Source organism: Panthera leo, chromosome F3 (genome assembly GCF_018350215.1).
Source record: "Panthera leo isolate Ple1 chromosome F3, P.leo_Ple1_pat1.1, whole genome shotgun sequence".
Lineage (NCBI taxonomy): Eukaryota > Metazoa > Chordata > Mammalia > Carnivora > Felidae > Panthera > Panthera leo.
The window spans coordinates 40,740,455-40,756,462 of record NC_056696.1 but is presented as its reverse complement, the minus strand read 5'-3'; the positions used below and the strand labels follow the sequence as shown (position 1 = coordinate 40,756,462).

At 41.8% G+C, this 16,008-nt stretch overlaps 1 protein-coding gene across 2 annotated transcripts in view; it reads right to left on the bottom strand.

The window, feature by feature from the left end:
• Positions 1-289: 289 nt before the first annotated feature.
• Positions 290-16,008, bottom strand: part of IPO9 (importin 9) — a 53,683-nt gene continuing 37,964 nt past the window's right edge. For both annotated transcript variants that reach the window (XM_042924889.1, XM_042924890.1), the window contains 10 exons: positions 8,950-9,176; positions 6,514-6,662; positions 5,865-5,993; positions 4,873-5,148; positions 4,204-4,370; positions 3,454-3,587; positions 2,668-2,790; positions 2,126-2,230; positions 1,835-1,911; positions 290-1,388 (listed from right to left, as the gene is read on the bottom strand). In XM_042924889.1, coding sequence (XP_042780823.1) covers positions 1,278-1,388; positions 1,835-1,911; positions 2,126-2,230; positions 2,668-2,790; positions 3,454-3,587; positions 4,204-4,370; positions 4,873-5,148; positions 5,865-5,993; positions 6,514-6,662; positions 8,950-9,176 — 1,498 coding nt within the window. In that variant the 3' untranslated portion in view covers positions 290-1,277. The remainder of the gene's footprint in view (positions 1,389-1,834; positions 1,912-2,125; positions 2,231-2,667; positions 2,791-3,453; positions 3,588-4,203; positions 4,371-4,872; positions 5,149-5,864; positions 5,994-6,513; positions 6,663-8,949; positions 9,177-16,008) is intronic.

Below are 16,008 nucleotides of genomic sequence, written 5' to 3'. Positions count from 1 at the left end.
GGGGACCTTTCCTTGAGAACAGAGACTTGATCATCAGTCTAAAGAAACCTTCTGTAGTGGCTGAAACTGGGGCAGTAGGTGTCGGCATTATAAAAAAAAGGGAATGCTGGGCTTTACCTTCCTCCCCTTCACTGGTTATCCTCATTCACTTTTTGAACCCACAATGACTGCATTTCCCAATTAAGGGACCTCCCTTAAAAATATTTGACTGGATGATACCAGTTCTCTAAGAATCATCTTGGGCTAGGTTAGCTAGAACACACTCAGGTGTCTGCATGGCTCCGCCTAATCTTTTCCCCCTTATTTTTATTTTCCTTCTAAAAGGAACAGAAGGCAGAGGTGCCGGGACACCTTATACCATGTGGACTGAATTCATTTGTAAAGATTACTTTACTCTCCTAGAAAAATACACATTGCAAATTTGAGGGCTACAACTTAACCAATTTAGAGGATTCCTGAGGGAGAGGGGGTAATCTTTGAATATCAGAGTGTGTGGTGATGTGTTGGGGAGGAATATTAAATACAGTTGGGTCAGGTGGACTTTAAAAAAAATGTTTTTCCCATTTTTTTTTTTTTTTCTAAAAAAAGGAAAAACAAATTGCCATCTGTCTGGCTGATGTTGTGTGTGAGTGTATACATAGGAATAGCTTGGGGGGAGGGACTGTGTCATGCAATGAGGCAAAAACAAGAGGACTTCCTGTGACAGGGGAGCCTTAGTGTTGTAGGAGGGAGACAAGGAGAGGTCACTGGAGAGGGGTCAGAATGTAGCTGCTGCCTCTCATTCCTATGGAAAACCCAGAGCATCTGTGGTAGAGAGCAGAAAGCATTATCATCTCTCAAGGGTATTCCTATCTGAACATATCAGATGTCCTATGAAAGTAAACAGGTCTGTTTTAGAATGTACATGGTCATGACTCCCTGTGCTCCTGAGGTGGGGCGAAATAATCCATGAACACGTAATCCTTCTGGGCACTATGTTTCTGGAGTGGCCGGCAGAGGACTCTAGGAACAGAGGTGGGGGCACGGTTGGGGAGAAAAAGGTTCTAGAGATGGAGTATCTTCAGGGGGACTTTGAGAAATGTCCTTTGTTCCAGTATTCCTAAGTGACAGCACTGGTGACCTTGGTCTGAATTGTCAGTGTCACTCTGCAAAGGCCAAGGGCCAAGAGTCAGGAGGCCACTCTAGGTTGAAAAGAAAGTACATCTCAAGGCCAGTTAAGGGCTGCAAAATGGTTTGTGGCTGGGCCAGGAGGAGCAGAGTTGGAAAGTCTCCCTTTCTTAGATGCCAATGGTCTGCAGAACCCGCCTCTCGTTGTCATTAAGGTGGCCTGAGAACATGACGTAGCAGGGCTGCTGAGCGAACTGGCAGAGGAAGTCCGTGAGATAGGCCTGGAGAGAAGAAAAAAGAGTGGCCTTACTGCAGGTTCTCAGGCTTACCATCTGTAAGGGGCGAGAACTATCGGCGGTATAGGAAGCACTGGCTGTCAGACAACTGCCAGCACCCTGAGGGATGGCTTTCTACATTCCTGGATCTAGTTCAGGCTCAACCCAGAGACTAAAGTCCATAAAGAAACAAAATTTTCCCAATAGATCTCATATTTCCACCCGAGGACCTTCACAACATAGCTGGGTTTTAAGAAGCTGGATTGCAACACTGGTAGGTATAAAATACTAAGGTGCAAAGTCCCAGACCACCCGGAGCCTCTGACTACTCGGCAAGACAGGAACTTTCTGCCCTGAGGCTGGGAACTATGAATGGGTTGGAGCCCATATTCCTGTTTCTGGCTTGAGACTGTGTCACTTGCAAGACATCTATCTTCTCTGGACATTCTCACCTGCAGATCAATCTGATAGAGAGGATCCTTAAGGGCATCAGGGTCATCTTCCTCATCATCCTCGTAGTAATCCTCCTCTGTTAGACACAGCCAACACAGAGAGGGGTCAGGGCAGAGGCCGACTGGGCCCCAAGCGGGGAGGCATCACCACACGGCTGAGGTAGAAGGGCTTAAAAAGCCCACGGACCATCCCTTGTGGGCCCACCTCTCCCCTTTCTTTGGTACCCCATTCTTGGTCCCGGTGCACAGAAAAGGTATTTAGCATGGCTGTCCTCTCCTCAGACTGCTTACCATATTTACTTGTAGCGAGAATGTCAGATAAGAGTTGGCCAGCTAAACCATCCTCTTCCTCCTCTTCATCCTCCTCCTGGTCCTCCCACATATCATTGGAGTCATCTACTTGGAGATGAAAAGCAGCTGGAGCATATACTCACAGATTTTCCCTTCCCAAATGTAAACAGGCCAGAATAGGAGGGTCCCGAGGGTTTCTGCAACGTGGCCTGTGGCCAAGCCCTCCCAATGAGCTTGAGTGGAAGAAACGAGGGTGTTCTGGTGGGTACATAAAAGGATGAAAAGCTCTTGAGAAAAACCAAACAGGAAGGGCTACGCGGCTTGCCTCCTGGCTGCCTCCCACCCCAGCCTCTGAAGAGACTTCACAAGGTAGACCCGAAGAGCAGCTCTTCACGTGCACAGCAATGCTAGCCACATGGCAGGCATGCTTAAATAAACATTAAAAAACCCCTCAGTGCCTCAATAAGCCAAATTGATAATCTGAATATCATGACTTGATCTGGCAGGCTTAAAAGTTTGCTGGGAATAAGGGCCTGGTGCACCTTGACCCCACTCTGCAGGGGTGGCCTGGCGTGCGGCGTTGGCCTCCATGACGTTGGAAAGCTCATTGATGATCAGCTTCAAGATCTTGACCAGTAAAGGAATGTTTGTCCAGCGTTCAGGGTCTGGAAAGGAAAGGGAAGGCTTCTAGGCAGGCTGTCAGTGGACTCACTTCTGGCAGTGCCTCCTGTCCTGCAGTGCTCCTCACCAGACACAGTTCACCATCCCTCAGCCTTTCCACCAACCCAGACTATATTCAGCCACCACAGAATGATTTAAAGTTAAATAACTTCATTCTGCTTGGTGTCATAAGAGTTGAGAAGTTAGGACAGCTAAGAGAGTTCAAGAATTAAAGGAGATACATTTTTGCTGGTGATAAAGCTTGGACACTAAGTGACTGTACAGAGCACAGTACTCTAGTCCCCATGACTCGCAGTTTGAGAAACAGCACGGGTGATTATAGAGCTACAGTTGAAGAGGGCAGCTTTGCATTCACTGCCTACACATCAGTGAAAGCAACCCAATAACAAAGACATGCTGAAAATGGGTATTAGAGCCCCCAAATGAAGCTGGGGAGCCTTGGTACCCGAGATGGCTTTTGGCAGTTTTCAGCCACAGGAAGGAAGCATATGTTCCGATCCTTTGTGTACCTGCAGTTTTCTGTTTCTTTTTTATCAAACCCATCACTAACGACTGTGTTTCAAAAATCTAGATGATAGCACCTCCATGCCTTCCACCCCACACATCCTTAGCCCCCAGGGAGGGTAGAGGGCAGCAGCGTCACCCACTTTTGGCTGACTTAGAGCGGGTGCGGATGCCCTCATCCATGCTGTAGATCTCCTCTCCCTTCACGCGGATATCCTGTAGCCGTTTGTCATCTGCATTGATGCCATGCTGGAGCAGTTTACACAGTGCCACAGAGCTGGCAAGAAGAGCCAAAAAGGGTCAATCAGCCACCCATCTAGAGTTTACTCCAAGGAGATAAGCAATTATGCCCTAAGACTCTCTCTTTGATGGTGAGCATTCTGTTCACGACGAATCAGGAGAGATAAGACAGCTCAGCTGAAAGGGGGATTTAGTGCTCATGAGGATGGCCTCGTGAGAGCTTCTGAACTTCTTGGAACAAAGCTGGGGCGGGCACAGATCACAAGGGCTGGCCACACTGAAAGGTGCAATGGGGTGATGAGAACCACTGGGAGGTGAGTCTAGGATAGGAAGTTAGCAAGCCAAGATTAGAAGGCTTAGGTTTATAAAGGAGAATAAGCCACTAGCAGTATTTGGCTGGGTGAAGTCTGTGGCAGAGGAGGATCTCTGGCCGGCAATGAGGAGGAAAAAAAAAACGTGCTATGTGTGTTGACTGTGTTTTGGGAGTTTCAAGATGGCAGCTATTCAAAGACCTGGATTAGCAATAAAGAAATAGAGGAAAAAAGGAATACAAGGGGCAGCTTGCTCTATTGAACAAAAATCATTGGAGCAAGTCAGGGAAAGAAGAAATACAAGGAGAGGCAGAATGCCCAGAGAAGAAAGAGGGGCCCTACCTGACTTTGCCCTCATACTGTCCATAGAACAGATGCTGTCGACTCGTCCACTCAGCCATCACAAACTCCAGGGCAGGTTTGCCAGTAGGTCCTGGGAGGCTGCACAGGAACTCCAAGAGGGGTTCCAGCTGAGTGTGCACCAGATGAGCGAACACCATGATCAGAGACTAGGAAGTAACAAGAAGGACATCTGCTTCAAGGAAAACAATTTCAGAGATTTAGGAGATGAGAAGGAGTGGGGCCGGCCAGTTGAGAAATAGAGAACATGGAGATTTCCTTGTCGGGATTTCTTGGGCCAGAATAGATTTTACTTAACTGTTCTACAAAGACAGTAAGACAGAGTAAAATAACTCAGGACCGGGGCACCTGGGTGGCTCAGTCATTAAGCATCCAATTTTGGCTCAGGTCATGATCTTCTGGTTCGTGACTTCGAGCCCCGCATCAGGCTCTGTGCTGACAGCTGGGGACCTGGAGCCAGCCTCAGCTTCTGTGTCTCCCTCTCTCTCTGCCCCTCCCCGCCTTATGCCCTGTCTTTCTCTCTCTCTCTCTCTCTCTCTCAAACAAACAAACAAACAAACAAACAAACAAACAAAACCTCAGGACCTGTATACTGATTTCCACTTCGACCGCCTGGGGTTGGGGAAAGCCCAGCTCCCCATATCGTCTTACCTGCATGACACTGAGCGTCTCTGCCTGCTGCATCTTACTGAGGATGGCACGAAGAATCTGATCCAGATTCTCCCCCAGCTCCCGCCCTGCCTTGGAGATGAGGGTGGAGACGAGGCGACCCACAAAGGCGGCAGTGAACTCTGAGGTGCGGGGGTCCAGGAGCTGGCTCACCACTTGCATCACGTACCACAGCCCGTTGTGGCCCTGCTCATCATGCCACTGGGCCACCTGCTCCAGTGTCACTGACACATAAGCCCGCAAGCACTCTCCACCATTCTGGGGAGACAAAGATGGCAAACAACATTAGCAACTGGGAACAGATGCCAGGAGGCCCACAGTCTGCATGGGCAGATGTTACTTAGGGGCCTATGCCACATAGAGTGACGAGCCCACAGGGTTTGTGGTGGGCACATACGACTGGGGTCGGGACTTTACTGTTACAGACATAGCCATGCACTATATGGTCCTCGCTTCACCTCATCAGCTACCTCGAAAAAGCACACTTCTGATCACAAGGGATAATGACCAAACAAACCAAGTTTTAACCACAAAGGTCTACCTCTGGTACTGGAAAAACATGTTTAAGATGTAGCAGTGATTAGGGGTACTACAGATATTTATGGGAATAAAGACACACCTATATGAACCACTGTTTACCTAGGTATTTTCAAAGGGCTATTACTTTGCTCACTTTAATTCTGAAAAGACTTTTGTATGGGTCCAGGTCTCTATGTCTGTAATCTTGTCCACCGTAGCAATACCCAGATATAGATGGGTAGAATGTCTGGCATCCGTACTTTAAAGATTACAATACATCCCAAAGCAGAGCATGTTTGGCTTCCACAGTCCGGACCCTTCCTGGGTGCCCTTGTTAAATATGGATTTGAGAGACCTAGATCTCAAAAGCGTGAGACCGTGCCAGCTTTCTCAGCCTGCTATAAGCCCATGGCTGGGAGCTATCTTTCCTCTTCTAGTCACCAAGGCTCAGATACCTGCATGGTGGCGTTGTCATCTGTGTGAAGGGTGCACTGTGCCACAGCAGGGAAAGCTTGGCAGATGAGTAGCTGGGAAAGGGGAGGCTTTGTATTCCGTACTACCGTGGTCAGGATATCGATGGCAGTCTGAAGAGTGGAAGAGAAAAAAGAATTAGAACTGCCTCTAGGGTGGGGCTCGGCAGTGCCCTACAACTAAGATCTTTATTGCATGGATACAACACAGCAACCCAAAGAAAGCTCATTAATTTTCATTAATGAAAGTTTCTGAAAGAAAGGAATAATTAGATAGTAGATAGTGCTCTCAGCTTCCTCCTGATAGCTCATAACTTGCTAAGATATGGGGGTGGGCAGTATACGGCAGTAGAGTGGATAGCCCAGTGATGTACTTAGTGGTGCTGTGTAATAATGGCACTCCGTTCAAGTCACTGAGGACAGGTAAAGAACAAGAAGGGACATTTTCTTAGAGCCTCAAGAACCACCCGTTGTCCTTGTGGGCAAAGTAGCCCAGGAAGATCACCCTATGAATCTCTTATGCAATTGGTTTCCCGTCAGCGAGGTGGGATCTACAGGTGGTATTTGTACAGCAAGTGCACATTCTTCTTCTTCTACCTACACCCACACCAGTCCTGGCCTTGGAACCACTTACCGCACACAGCCCTGCAGGGATCTTGTCTGCTGGGGCCTGCATTATGCTCACTAGAGTAGGAATCAGCCTCATCTGCATTGGGCCCTGACAGGCTTCAATCTGAGACAGCTCCTTGAAGATATCCTGAGCCAGCGAGGCGACGACAGGATCTGAAGTGGATAAGGCAACACAGAATCCCCCCCACCCAATGGTCTGCATGTGTTTCTGGCTTAAAGATACCTATTATTTGGCTCTAACCTAAGTTAACAACTTCTGCTTTGCTTACATATTACATATCTGGGATCTAGTGAGGCCATATGAATAACCTGAAAGGACAGGAGAGATGCTAAGTCTCTAAGAGCTAGAATATGCATGATTTCATTAAGTCAGGGACTAGTCAGAAACAGCTACTCCTAAAACAAAATTTGGCTTTTTTTCTGGGCCAACTCTTTTTTTTTTTTTTTTTTTTTTAAGTTCCAAATTTTTATTTAAATTCTAGTTAGTTAACCTGTAGTGTGATACTGGTTTCAGGAGTAGAATTTAGTGATTCATCACTTCCATTCAGCACCCAGTGCTCATCACAACAAGTGCCCTCTTTAATATCCATCACCCATCTAGCCCATCCCCCACCCACCTCCCTCTATCAACCCTCAGTTTGTTTTCTATCATTATCAGTCTGTTATGGTTTGCTTCCCTCACTCTGTCTCTCTCTTTTACCTCTTCCCATATGTTCATCTGTTTTGGTTCCTAAATTCCAATTCTGGGGCAAATCTTTAATGTCTTTATTCTTGCCTGGATTGATTATGAAACCAAATGCTTAAGGAAAAGAGAAACCCGCTGATTACTTTGTTAAGAAGACACGAAAGTTTCAAAAACTGCCAAAACACTGATTGTCAGGTTCTCACATGTTGAAGGGGAACCATATGCATCTCTTAGGGGGGGTAGTCATGATAGAAAAAAGAACTCCCAAAGCATTTCCAAGGCCAAAGGTAAAACCCTCAGAAAGCAGAGCCTTGTGAAGAAACAAAACTTTAGCGTGATCTATTTTACCTATGTAAGAAAAATCTCCTGTATCTAGCATGAAAAAATAGAAAAGTGTGCAGTGCACTAAGATATATGTTAAAAGATCACTGCAGCATTGTTTTAGGAAAAAGTTGGGAACAACTTAGATGTCTATTAACAGAATGGGCACATAAATACGGTACAGCCATTTATGGAATATTATGTGATGGTTGAAAAGAATGAGATATATCTAAGAGTGCAAAGTGAAAACCTCTCCGGGACACATTTTAGGCGAAAAAGCGAATCAAATAAAATATTTAGCATGATATCATATTATATAACCTCTATCCCTATATCCTCTGTTTCACTATTGGTGCTACCTCTACAAAAACAAATATAGTCAATATTTTTTTGACAATAAAACATTATACAGGTAAAGTGTGTGTTAATACACAGTCACTACAGAAAAACTTAAAATGCACTAAAGTATTCAAGGAAAGAAAACACTTGGAATTTCCCCACCTAGAGAGAACTACTGTTAACATTTTGATGTAGTTTTTTCTGGTATTTTTTCTATATACGTAGCTACAAATTAATCCTTGTCTAAAACAAACCCCAAACTTGGGATCATAGTCTATGCCGTTTGGAAAACCATCTGTTCTTTTATTATACTGTGAGCACTTTCCCATGGCTGAGAAGTGTGATTTTTAGAGGCTGTACAGTATTCTACTTTATGGATATAATAAAGGTCATTAATCTTTTTTATTACTTCTAGATTTTTGCTACTATAAAAGCCTTGTGATGAACATTGCTGTTCATAAACCTGTGTATCTACTTCTTCAGTATCTCACTTTGTACATTATAGTTCTAGACCTCTTAGGAAGATTTTGATTTAGTTGCTCAATTTCCTACTTGCTTAAGTTCTGAGTTATACCTCTTGCTATTTAACCCTTTACTCATCGTCTTTTATCCCCAGTTCTTACTGCAGTTAAGAGTTATAAGAATAGGTATCCTACCTTTTAAAAACATGTTTATTTATTTTTGTGAGACAGACTAAGTGAGGGAGGGAGGGAGAGAGGAAGGGAGAGAGGGAGAGCGGGAGAGGGGGAAGAAGAGAGGAGGGAGAGAGAGAGACAGAGAGACAGAAAATCCTAAGCAGTCTCCGCGTTGTCAGCGTAGAGCCTGATGTGGGGCTCGAACCCACCAACGGCGAGATTATGACTGTAGCCGAAATCAAGAGTTGGATGCTTAACCGACTGAGCCACCCAGGCACCCCAGCATTCTACTTTTTAGTGCTCCTGTAGCTACAGCACAGCTCTCCTCTTTGCTAAGTGAAAGCCAGTCTTTATTTAGATGCCTAAGACCATCAGACCCAGCGAAAATTTTCACTTAAATTCACCAGCCACCATCACCTTCTCTTGGTGTCCCTTATAACACATGGTCTTGGTGGCATACCGTTACTGTACTTTAGGAAAATGGCGATGGTGAACGGACAGATTTTGCTTTCCATGCTTGCTGTGAATTCTGGGTCTACTGTACAAACGATGCATAGGGTCTCCATCACCAGGTTGAGGACCTCTGAGCTGAACTGGGCTGCTAGGTGAATTAAGCCATCCAGGATACTGGGGAGGAAGGGTTGAAGCACGTGGGTACTCTCCGAGACTTTCAGTTGATCACAATAACTAGAGAGGGAGAAAGAGAGAGAGAGAGACAGAGAGAGAGAGAGAAAAGCAAGAATTACTCACAAGTGGATCCCTCAATTCCTGGTTTTTCCAATTGTTATCACATGTTACAGCATTTTTACGTGTAGCTTTATGAAGCTACTTGTAGAGTTAGTTTTTACATCTTTCTGTGGCATAGTTTGTAAATATCAGCACCACCATCTCTATGCTAATTTATTTCTGCTTTGGTTTTTGCTATTTCTTTTAAACTTGCATCCCTCTCTCACTGTCATGTATGTTATTATATCCAAATTATTAAGATGTTAATGCCTTGTAATTCCTTAGATTATTGCTTTAATCACATCCTTCAGATTCTGATATATAGTCCTGGTATTTTTCTTACACACACACACATATATATATATACACAAACACATTCTTATATATATATATATGCACACACATACATATATACATATAAATAAAACTTACATATATATGTAAGTTTTATTTATTTTTGAAAAAGAGGAAAAGAGAGAGAGAATGAGTGGAGGAGGGGCAGAGAGAGAGGGGGACAGGATCTGAAGCAGGCTCTGTGCTGACAGCAGATAGCCTGATGTGGGGCTCAAAGTCACAAACCACGAGGTCATGACCTGAGCTGAAGTCAGGCGCTCAACTGACTGAGCTATCCAGGTGCCCCTATTCCTGTTGTTTTTCGAATAGTGTTTTTTTTTAACATCCTTTCCAACACATCTGTTATTTAGTACACTAACTTTCATGTTGTAACAATTTTGTATTTTTTGGAGTAGTTTTGAGATCAATTTGTATAGATCGGCTATGCAATAAATTTGAATACTATCTGTGCATGATAGGAAAATTGTGTACTGAAATTTGTGTACTGTTTGTAGGGTTTAAAGTTTTTTATACATAGTTTTATTCACCTCTATTCAATTAATATTTACTGGATGCTGCTTACCATGTCCAATGTAATAGAATTAAAGACATATTGTCCAAGTCTTTTGTTTATCTTCAAAATGGCAATAAAAGTCAACAGACACTTTCTCTATGTTAAAAGAAACCAGTACAGAAACAAGGCCTTCCGCAGGTACTCAATAAATATTTTTTACCCATTTGTTTAAGTGGTTTTACAACCATATTACTTGTGTCAGATGAGGGGTTCGAAGGTCCATAATGAACAGTACAAGTGTGGGCTTTGATCGCAGATTTGTCCATAGACTTTTTGTGTTTTTAGTCCATAACATCTTGATTTTCAATTCCACCTTACTCTGATCTAACTTTTTCTTTTCTTAAGAGCTGATCTGTCATCTGGCCTTGGTCAGCTCTCAACTCCTTAGACTAGGTTTTGCATTCATCTCTCCACCAGTACTACCTCCTCCCTCCCCTCTGCTTCTTCACTCTAATAATTCATAGTTACTGTCCCCTTCTAAAGAACTTGAACCTATACACTCTGGTAGATCAAAAAGATTGTACCATCTACTCAGATCATATGGGAAGCAGGGAAGTTAGACTTTATGCTAAGGGAAGTTAGACTTTATTTTGGAAGCTAGTGTATCTCCAAGTCTTTTACAGATTATTCCTAATACCTTCTTTGCCCTCCCTCAAAGTCTTCAAGAGAAACTGACACCCCAGGAAGATGCTACAGATTTATCCTGTGGCTTCATGTATCACATGGCATACTATGACTTTCTTCTGGGGTACCTGTATCTCAATTTGAAGAGCACAACTGAAGCCATGAGAATTTTATTGTAGGAGCAAAAATATCAGGCTTTTGCTTTATAAAGAGCAGTTAGACAGCTAAAATAATACAAATTACAGCAGTGGGGGCTGGAGGCAGAGACATCAGTTAGGAACCTACTGCAGCACTTCAGGCACAAGAAGTTGAGAATATAAGCTAGGGTAGTAGCAGTAGGAGAAGAGATGAAAAGCTAAGGAACGAAGATCTAAAAGGCAGAGATCTGGGATCTCCACTTTTACTAAAACAGGAAATACAAGATCTCCTTAAGATTTAAAGGTATTGATTCTTAAAAAAAAAAAAAAAAAAAAAAAAAAAACCAAAAAAAAAAACCAATTTCTTTTACTAAAACAGAGAATACATGTAGGGCAGGCTTGGAGGTGGTCAGTAGTAACCTCAGGAGTGGATGTGTTAATTTTAAGGTACTTATATAAGGTATCTACCATGGTATTGATTAAGTAGAGAATAGTTACTTTAGAGCTCTGGAGAAAGGCTGGCATTAGCTATGATATGGGAAATGTGACACAAGTAGAAGTATTTATTGATCGATACCTTGTTTCAGAAATGATTTCAGGCAGTTTGCAATGATTACATAGGTTATGACACAGAAGAATAAATTAAAACCAGGGCAAAAGAAGAAAAGCAAAGGTGGTACGATGACCATTAAAAGGTTGCTAGTGAATTAGAAAGAACAGTTTCAGTGATGTCCTAAGGACATAAGCCAGATTGTAACTGGTTGGGAAGCTGAATAGGGAAATGACCAACTGGGGAATCTTGGCTGTGAAGGTAAGAATAGCCAAGATCCCTTCATAAGACAATTTTTAACCTGTGATCCAGAGATGGCGTCAAGAGATCCAGCCTTTGATAGATCATATAAAATTTTATCAACATGTATGAGTGTCCATTTTTCTGGTGTTCAGAACTTTTGTCACCTTTCCAGAGAGCTCTGCTTTACCTTTCAAGCAAATTGCTGCCCATGTGGTCAGAGACTTGAACATTATTTTTTTGAAAGTTTTCTTCACATAATTTTCTTTAAAAAAAAAATTTTTTTTTTCAACTTTATTTATTATTGAGAGACAGAGAGAGACAGAGCGTGAACAGGGGAGGGTCAGAGAGAGAGGGAGACACAGAATCTGAAGCAGGCTCCAGGTTCTGAGCTGTCAGCACAGAGCCCGACGTGGGGCTCGAACTCACAGACCGTGAGATCATGACCTGAGCCGAAGTCAGAGGCTCAACTGACTGAGCCACCCAGGCGCCCCTCTTCACATAATTTTCTGACTATAAAAGTAATATAAACAAATAAATTTTTTAACTTAACTTTTTTCAGTTTTATTGAGGTACAACTGCATGTAACATTGTAAGTTATTTAAAGGGTACACTGTGGTGATCTAATATATACATACACTGGGAAAGGTTTCCCCTCATCTAGTTTGTTAACACATCCAACACCTCATATATCTTTTTTTTTTTTTTGGTGAGATAATTTAGTTTTTATTCTCTTGGCAAATTTCAATTATACAACACAGCGTTACCGACTATAATCACATTTTATTTTAGATCCTCGGATCTTGTTCACCTTATAGAGTGTACCCTTTTATCAACCTCTTCCTATTCCCCCCACCTCCCAGCAACCACTTTCTACTATTTTCTAATTTTTAGGTTCCGCATGTAAGTGATACCATGCAGTATTTGTCTTTCTCTGTTTCACTTCGCATGATGCCTTCAAGGTCCATTATTGTTGTTGCAAATGGCAGAATTTCTTTCTTTCTCAGAGCTGAGTAATATTCCGTTGCATATGTATACCACATCTTTATCCCTTCATCCACTGACACAGACTTAGGCTGTTCCCATAATGTTGGCTAGTATAAATAATGAGCAGTGAACAAGGGAAGTGCCAGCTTTTCCAGATGCTTTCATTTAAGAAAAAATTTTTCTTAATTTTTCTTAATTCTTTTTTAAAAAATGTTTATTTTTGAGAGACAGAGAGAGACAGAGAGAAAGAGAAAGAGAGAGAGAGAGAGAGAGAGAGAGAGAGAGAGAGAGAGAACGAGTGGGGGAGGGGCAGAGAGAGAGGGAGACACAGTATCCAAAGCAGACTCCAGGTTCTGAGTTGTCAGCACAGAGCCTGACACAGGGCTCAAACTCCTGAACTGTGAGATCATGACCTGAGCTGAAGTCATACGCTTAACCGACCGAGACACCCAGGCGCCCCTCCTGCTTTCATTTTCTTCGGATATATACCCCAAAGCAGGACTGTCAGATGATATGGGAGTTCTATTTAAATTTTTTGAGGAACCACCACGTTTTTCATATACTGCTTTACCAATCAATATACATTCCCACCAACAGTACACAAGGGTTCCCTATTCACATCCTCATCAACACCAGTTATCTTGTCCCTTCTGGATGACAGCCATTCTAACACGTGTGAGGTGTTATCTCATTGTGGTTTTGATTTGTGTTTCCCTGATAATTAGTGATGTTGAGCACCTTTTCATTTACCTATTGGCCATTTATGTCTTCTTTGGAAAAGTGTGTATTCAGTTTCTCCACCATTTTTTAACTGGATTGTTTTATTTGCTATTGAGTTCCTTACATATTTTTAATATCAATTTCTATCAGTTATATATGATTTACAAACATTTTCTCCCATTTTATAGGGTGCCTTTTCACTTTGTTGATGGTTTCCTTTGCTGTGCAAAAGCTTTCTTAGTTTGATGTAGTCCCACTTATTTATTTTTGCTTTTGTTGCCTTTGTTCTTGGTGTCAGATTCAAAAAACCACTGACAAAACCAATCCAAGGATCTTAACTTCTATGTTTTCTTCTAGGAGTTTCATGGCTTTAGGTCTTACATTCAAATTTTTAACCTGAATTTACTTTGTTGTACAGTATAAGGGTCCAGTTTCTTTCTTTTGCATGTGGCTGTCCAGTTTCCCCAACACCATTTACTGAAGAGACTATATTTTTCCCTATTGTGTATTTTTGGCTCCTTTGTTGTAAATTAATTGACTATATACGTGTGGGTTTATTTCTCCACTCTCCATTCTGTTCCACTGATCTATGTATCTATTTTATGGCAATACCATACTGTTTTGACTACTACAATTTTGTAATTTAGTTTGAAATCAGGGAGTGTGATGCCTCTAGTTTTGTTGTTCGTCCTCAATATTGCTTTGACCATTCAGGGTCTTTTGTGATTCCATACAAAGTTTAGGATTATTTGTTTTATCTCTGTGAAAAATGCCCCTGGGATTTTGATTGCACTGAATCTGTAGATTGTTTTTGGGAGTGTGAACTTTATTTTTTGAGAGAGTGTGCGTGTGCAGGGTGGGGGCAGAAGGCGAGGAAGAATCTTAAGTGGGCTTCGCGCTCATTGCGGAACTCGATGCAGGGCTTGATCTCATGAACCATGAGATCATGACCTGTGTTGAAGTCAAGAGTCAGATGCTTAACTAACTGAGCCCCTCAGACACCCGAGGAGTGTGAACATTTTAACAGTAATTCTTCCAATGCATTAGCATGGAATTACCTTTCCATTTATTTGTGCTTTCTTCAATTTCCTTCTTCAATGTCTATAGTTTTCTTTTTTAAAAAAAGATTTTATTCTTATGTAATCTCTACACCATACATGGGGCTCAAACTTACAACCCTGAGATCAAGAGTTACACGCTCAACCAGCTGAACCAGCCAGGTGCCCCAACTCAATGTCATATAGTTTTCAGGGTATAAATCTTTCACCTACTTGGTTAAATTTATTCTTTGATGTTTTATTGTTTTTGATGCAATTATAAATAGCATTGTTTTTAAAAATGTTTTTCATTATTAGAAATGCAACCAAGTTTTGTATATTTTGTCCTATAATTTTCCTGAATTCATTTGTCAGTTCTAACAGTTTTTTTTGGTGGAGTCTTTACTGTTTTCTATTTATAATATCATGACAACTGCAAAGAGAGACAATTTTATATCTTCCTTTCCAATCTGGATCCCTTTTCTTTCCTAACTGCTCTAGCTAAAACTTTCAGTACTATGTTGAATAGGAATGGTAAGAGCAGACATCCTTGTCTTATTCTTGATCTTAGAGGAAAAGATTCCAGAGTTTCATTGTTGAGTATGATGTTAGCTGTGAATGTGTCACAGTGGCCTGTATTGTGTTAAGGTATGGTCCTACTATACCCACTGTTGAAAGATTTTATCATGAATAGATATTGAATTTAATCAAATGCTTTTCCTACATCTACTGAGATAATCATATGATTCTTAGCTTTCATTCTATTAAGTGGTATATCACATTTATTGGTCTATATATGTCGAACCATCTTTGCATCTCAGGGATGAATCCCACTTGATCATAGTGTGTGATCCTTTAAATGTACTGTTGAATTTGGTTTCCTAGTATTTTGCTGAGGACTTTTGCATCTATATTCATCAGGGACATTGGCCTGTAGTTTTCTTGTTCTGTCCTTGTCTGGTTTTGGTATCAGAATAATGCTGGCTTCATAAAATGAGTTTGGAAGTGCTCCCTCCTTTTAAGTTTTTTGGAAAAGTCTGAGCAAGGATTGGTATCAATTCTTTAAATGTCTGGTAGAATTCATCTGGTCCTGGTTTTTCTTTTATGGGAAGTTTCTGATTACTGATCCAATAACTTACTTGTTAATGGTCTGTTCAGATTATTTATTTTTTCATGATTCAGTCTTGGTTAGCTATAGGTTTCTAGGAATTTCTCCATTTCTTCCAGATGTCCAGTTTGTTGGCATGTAATTGTTTATAGTAGCCTTTTATGATCCGTTTCATTTCTGTGGTATTCAGTTGTAATGTCTCCTCTTTCATTTCTGATTTTATAGCTGATTCTCCTCTCATTTCTTTTTAGTCTAGCTAGAGTAGGTCAGTTTTGTCTTTTCAGAAAACACAGCTCTCAGTTTAGTTGGTCTTTTCTATTATTTCCCTGGTCTCTATTTTTGCTCTGATCTTCCTATGGTTAACTTTGAGCTTAGTTTGTTCTTTTTCTAGTTCCTGAGATGTAAAGTTTGGTTGAGATTTTTTTTGTTTGTTTATTCTTAATGTAGGTTTACTTCTATAAACTTCCCTCTTAAAACTGATTT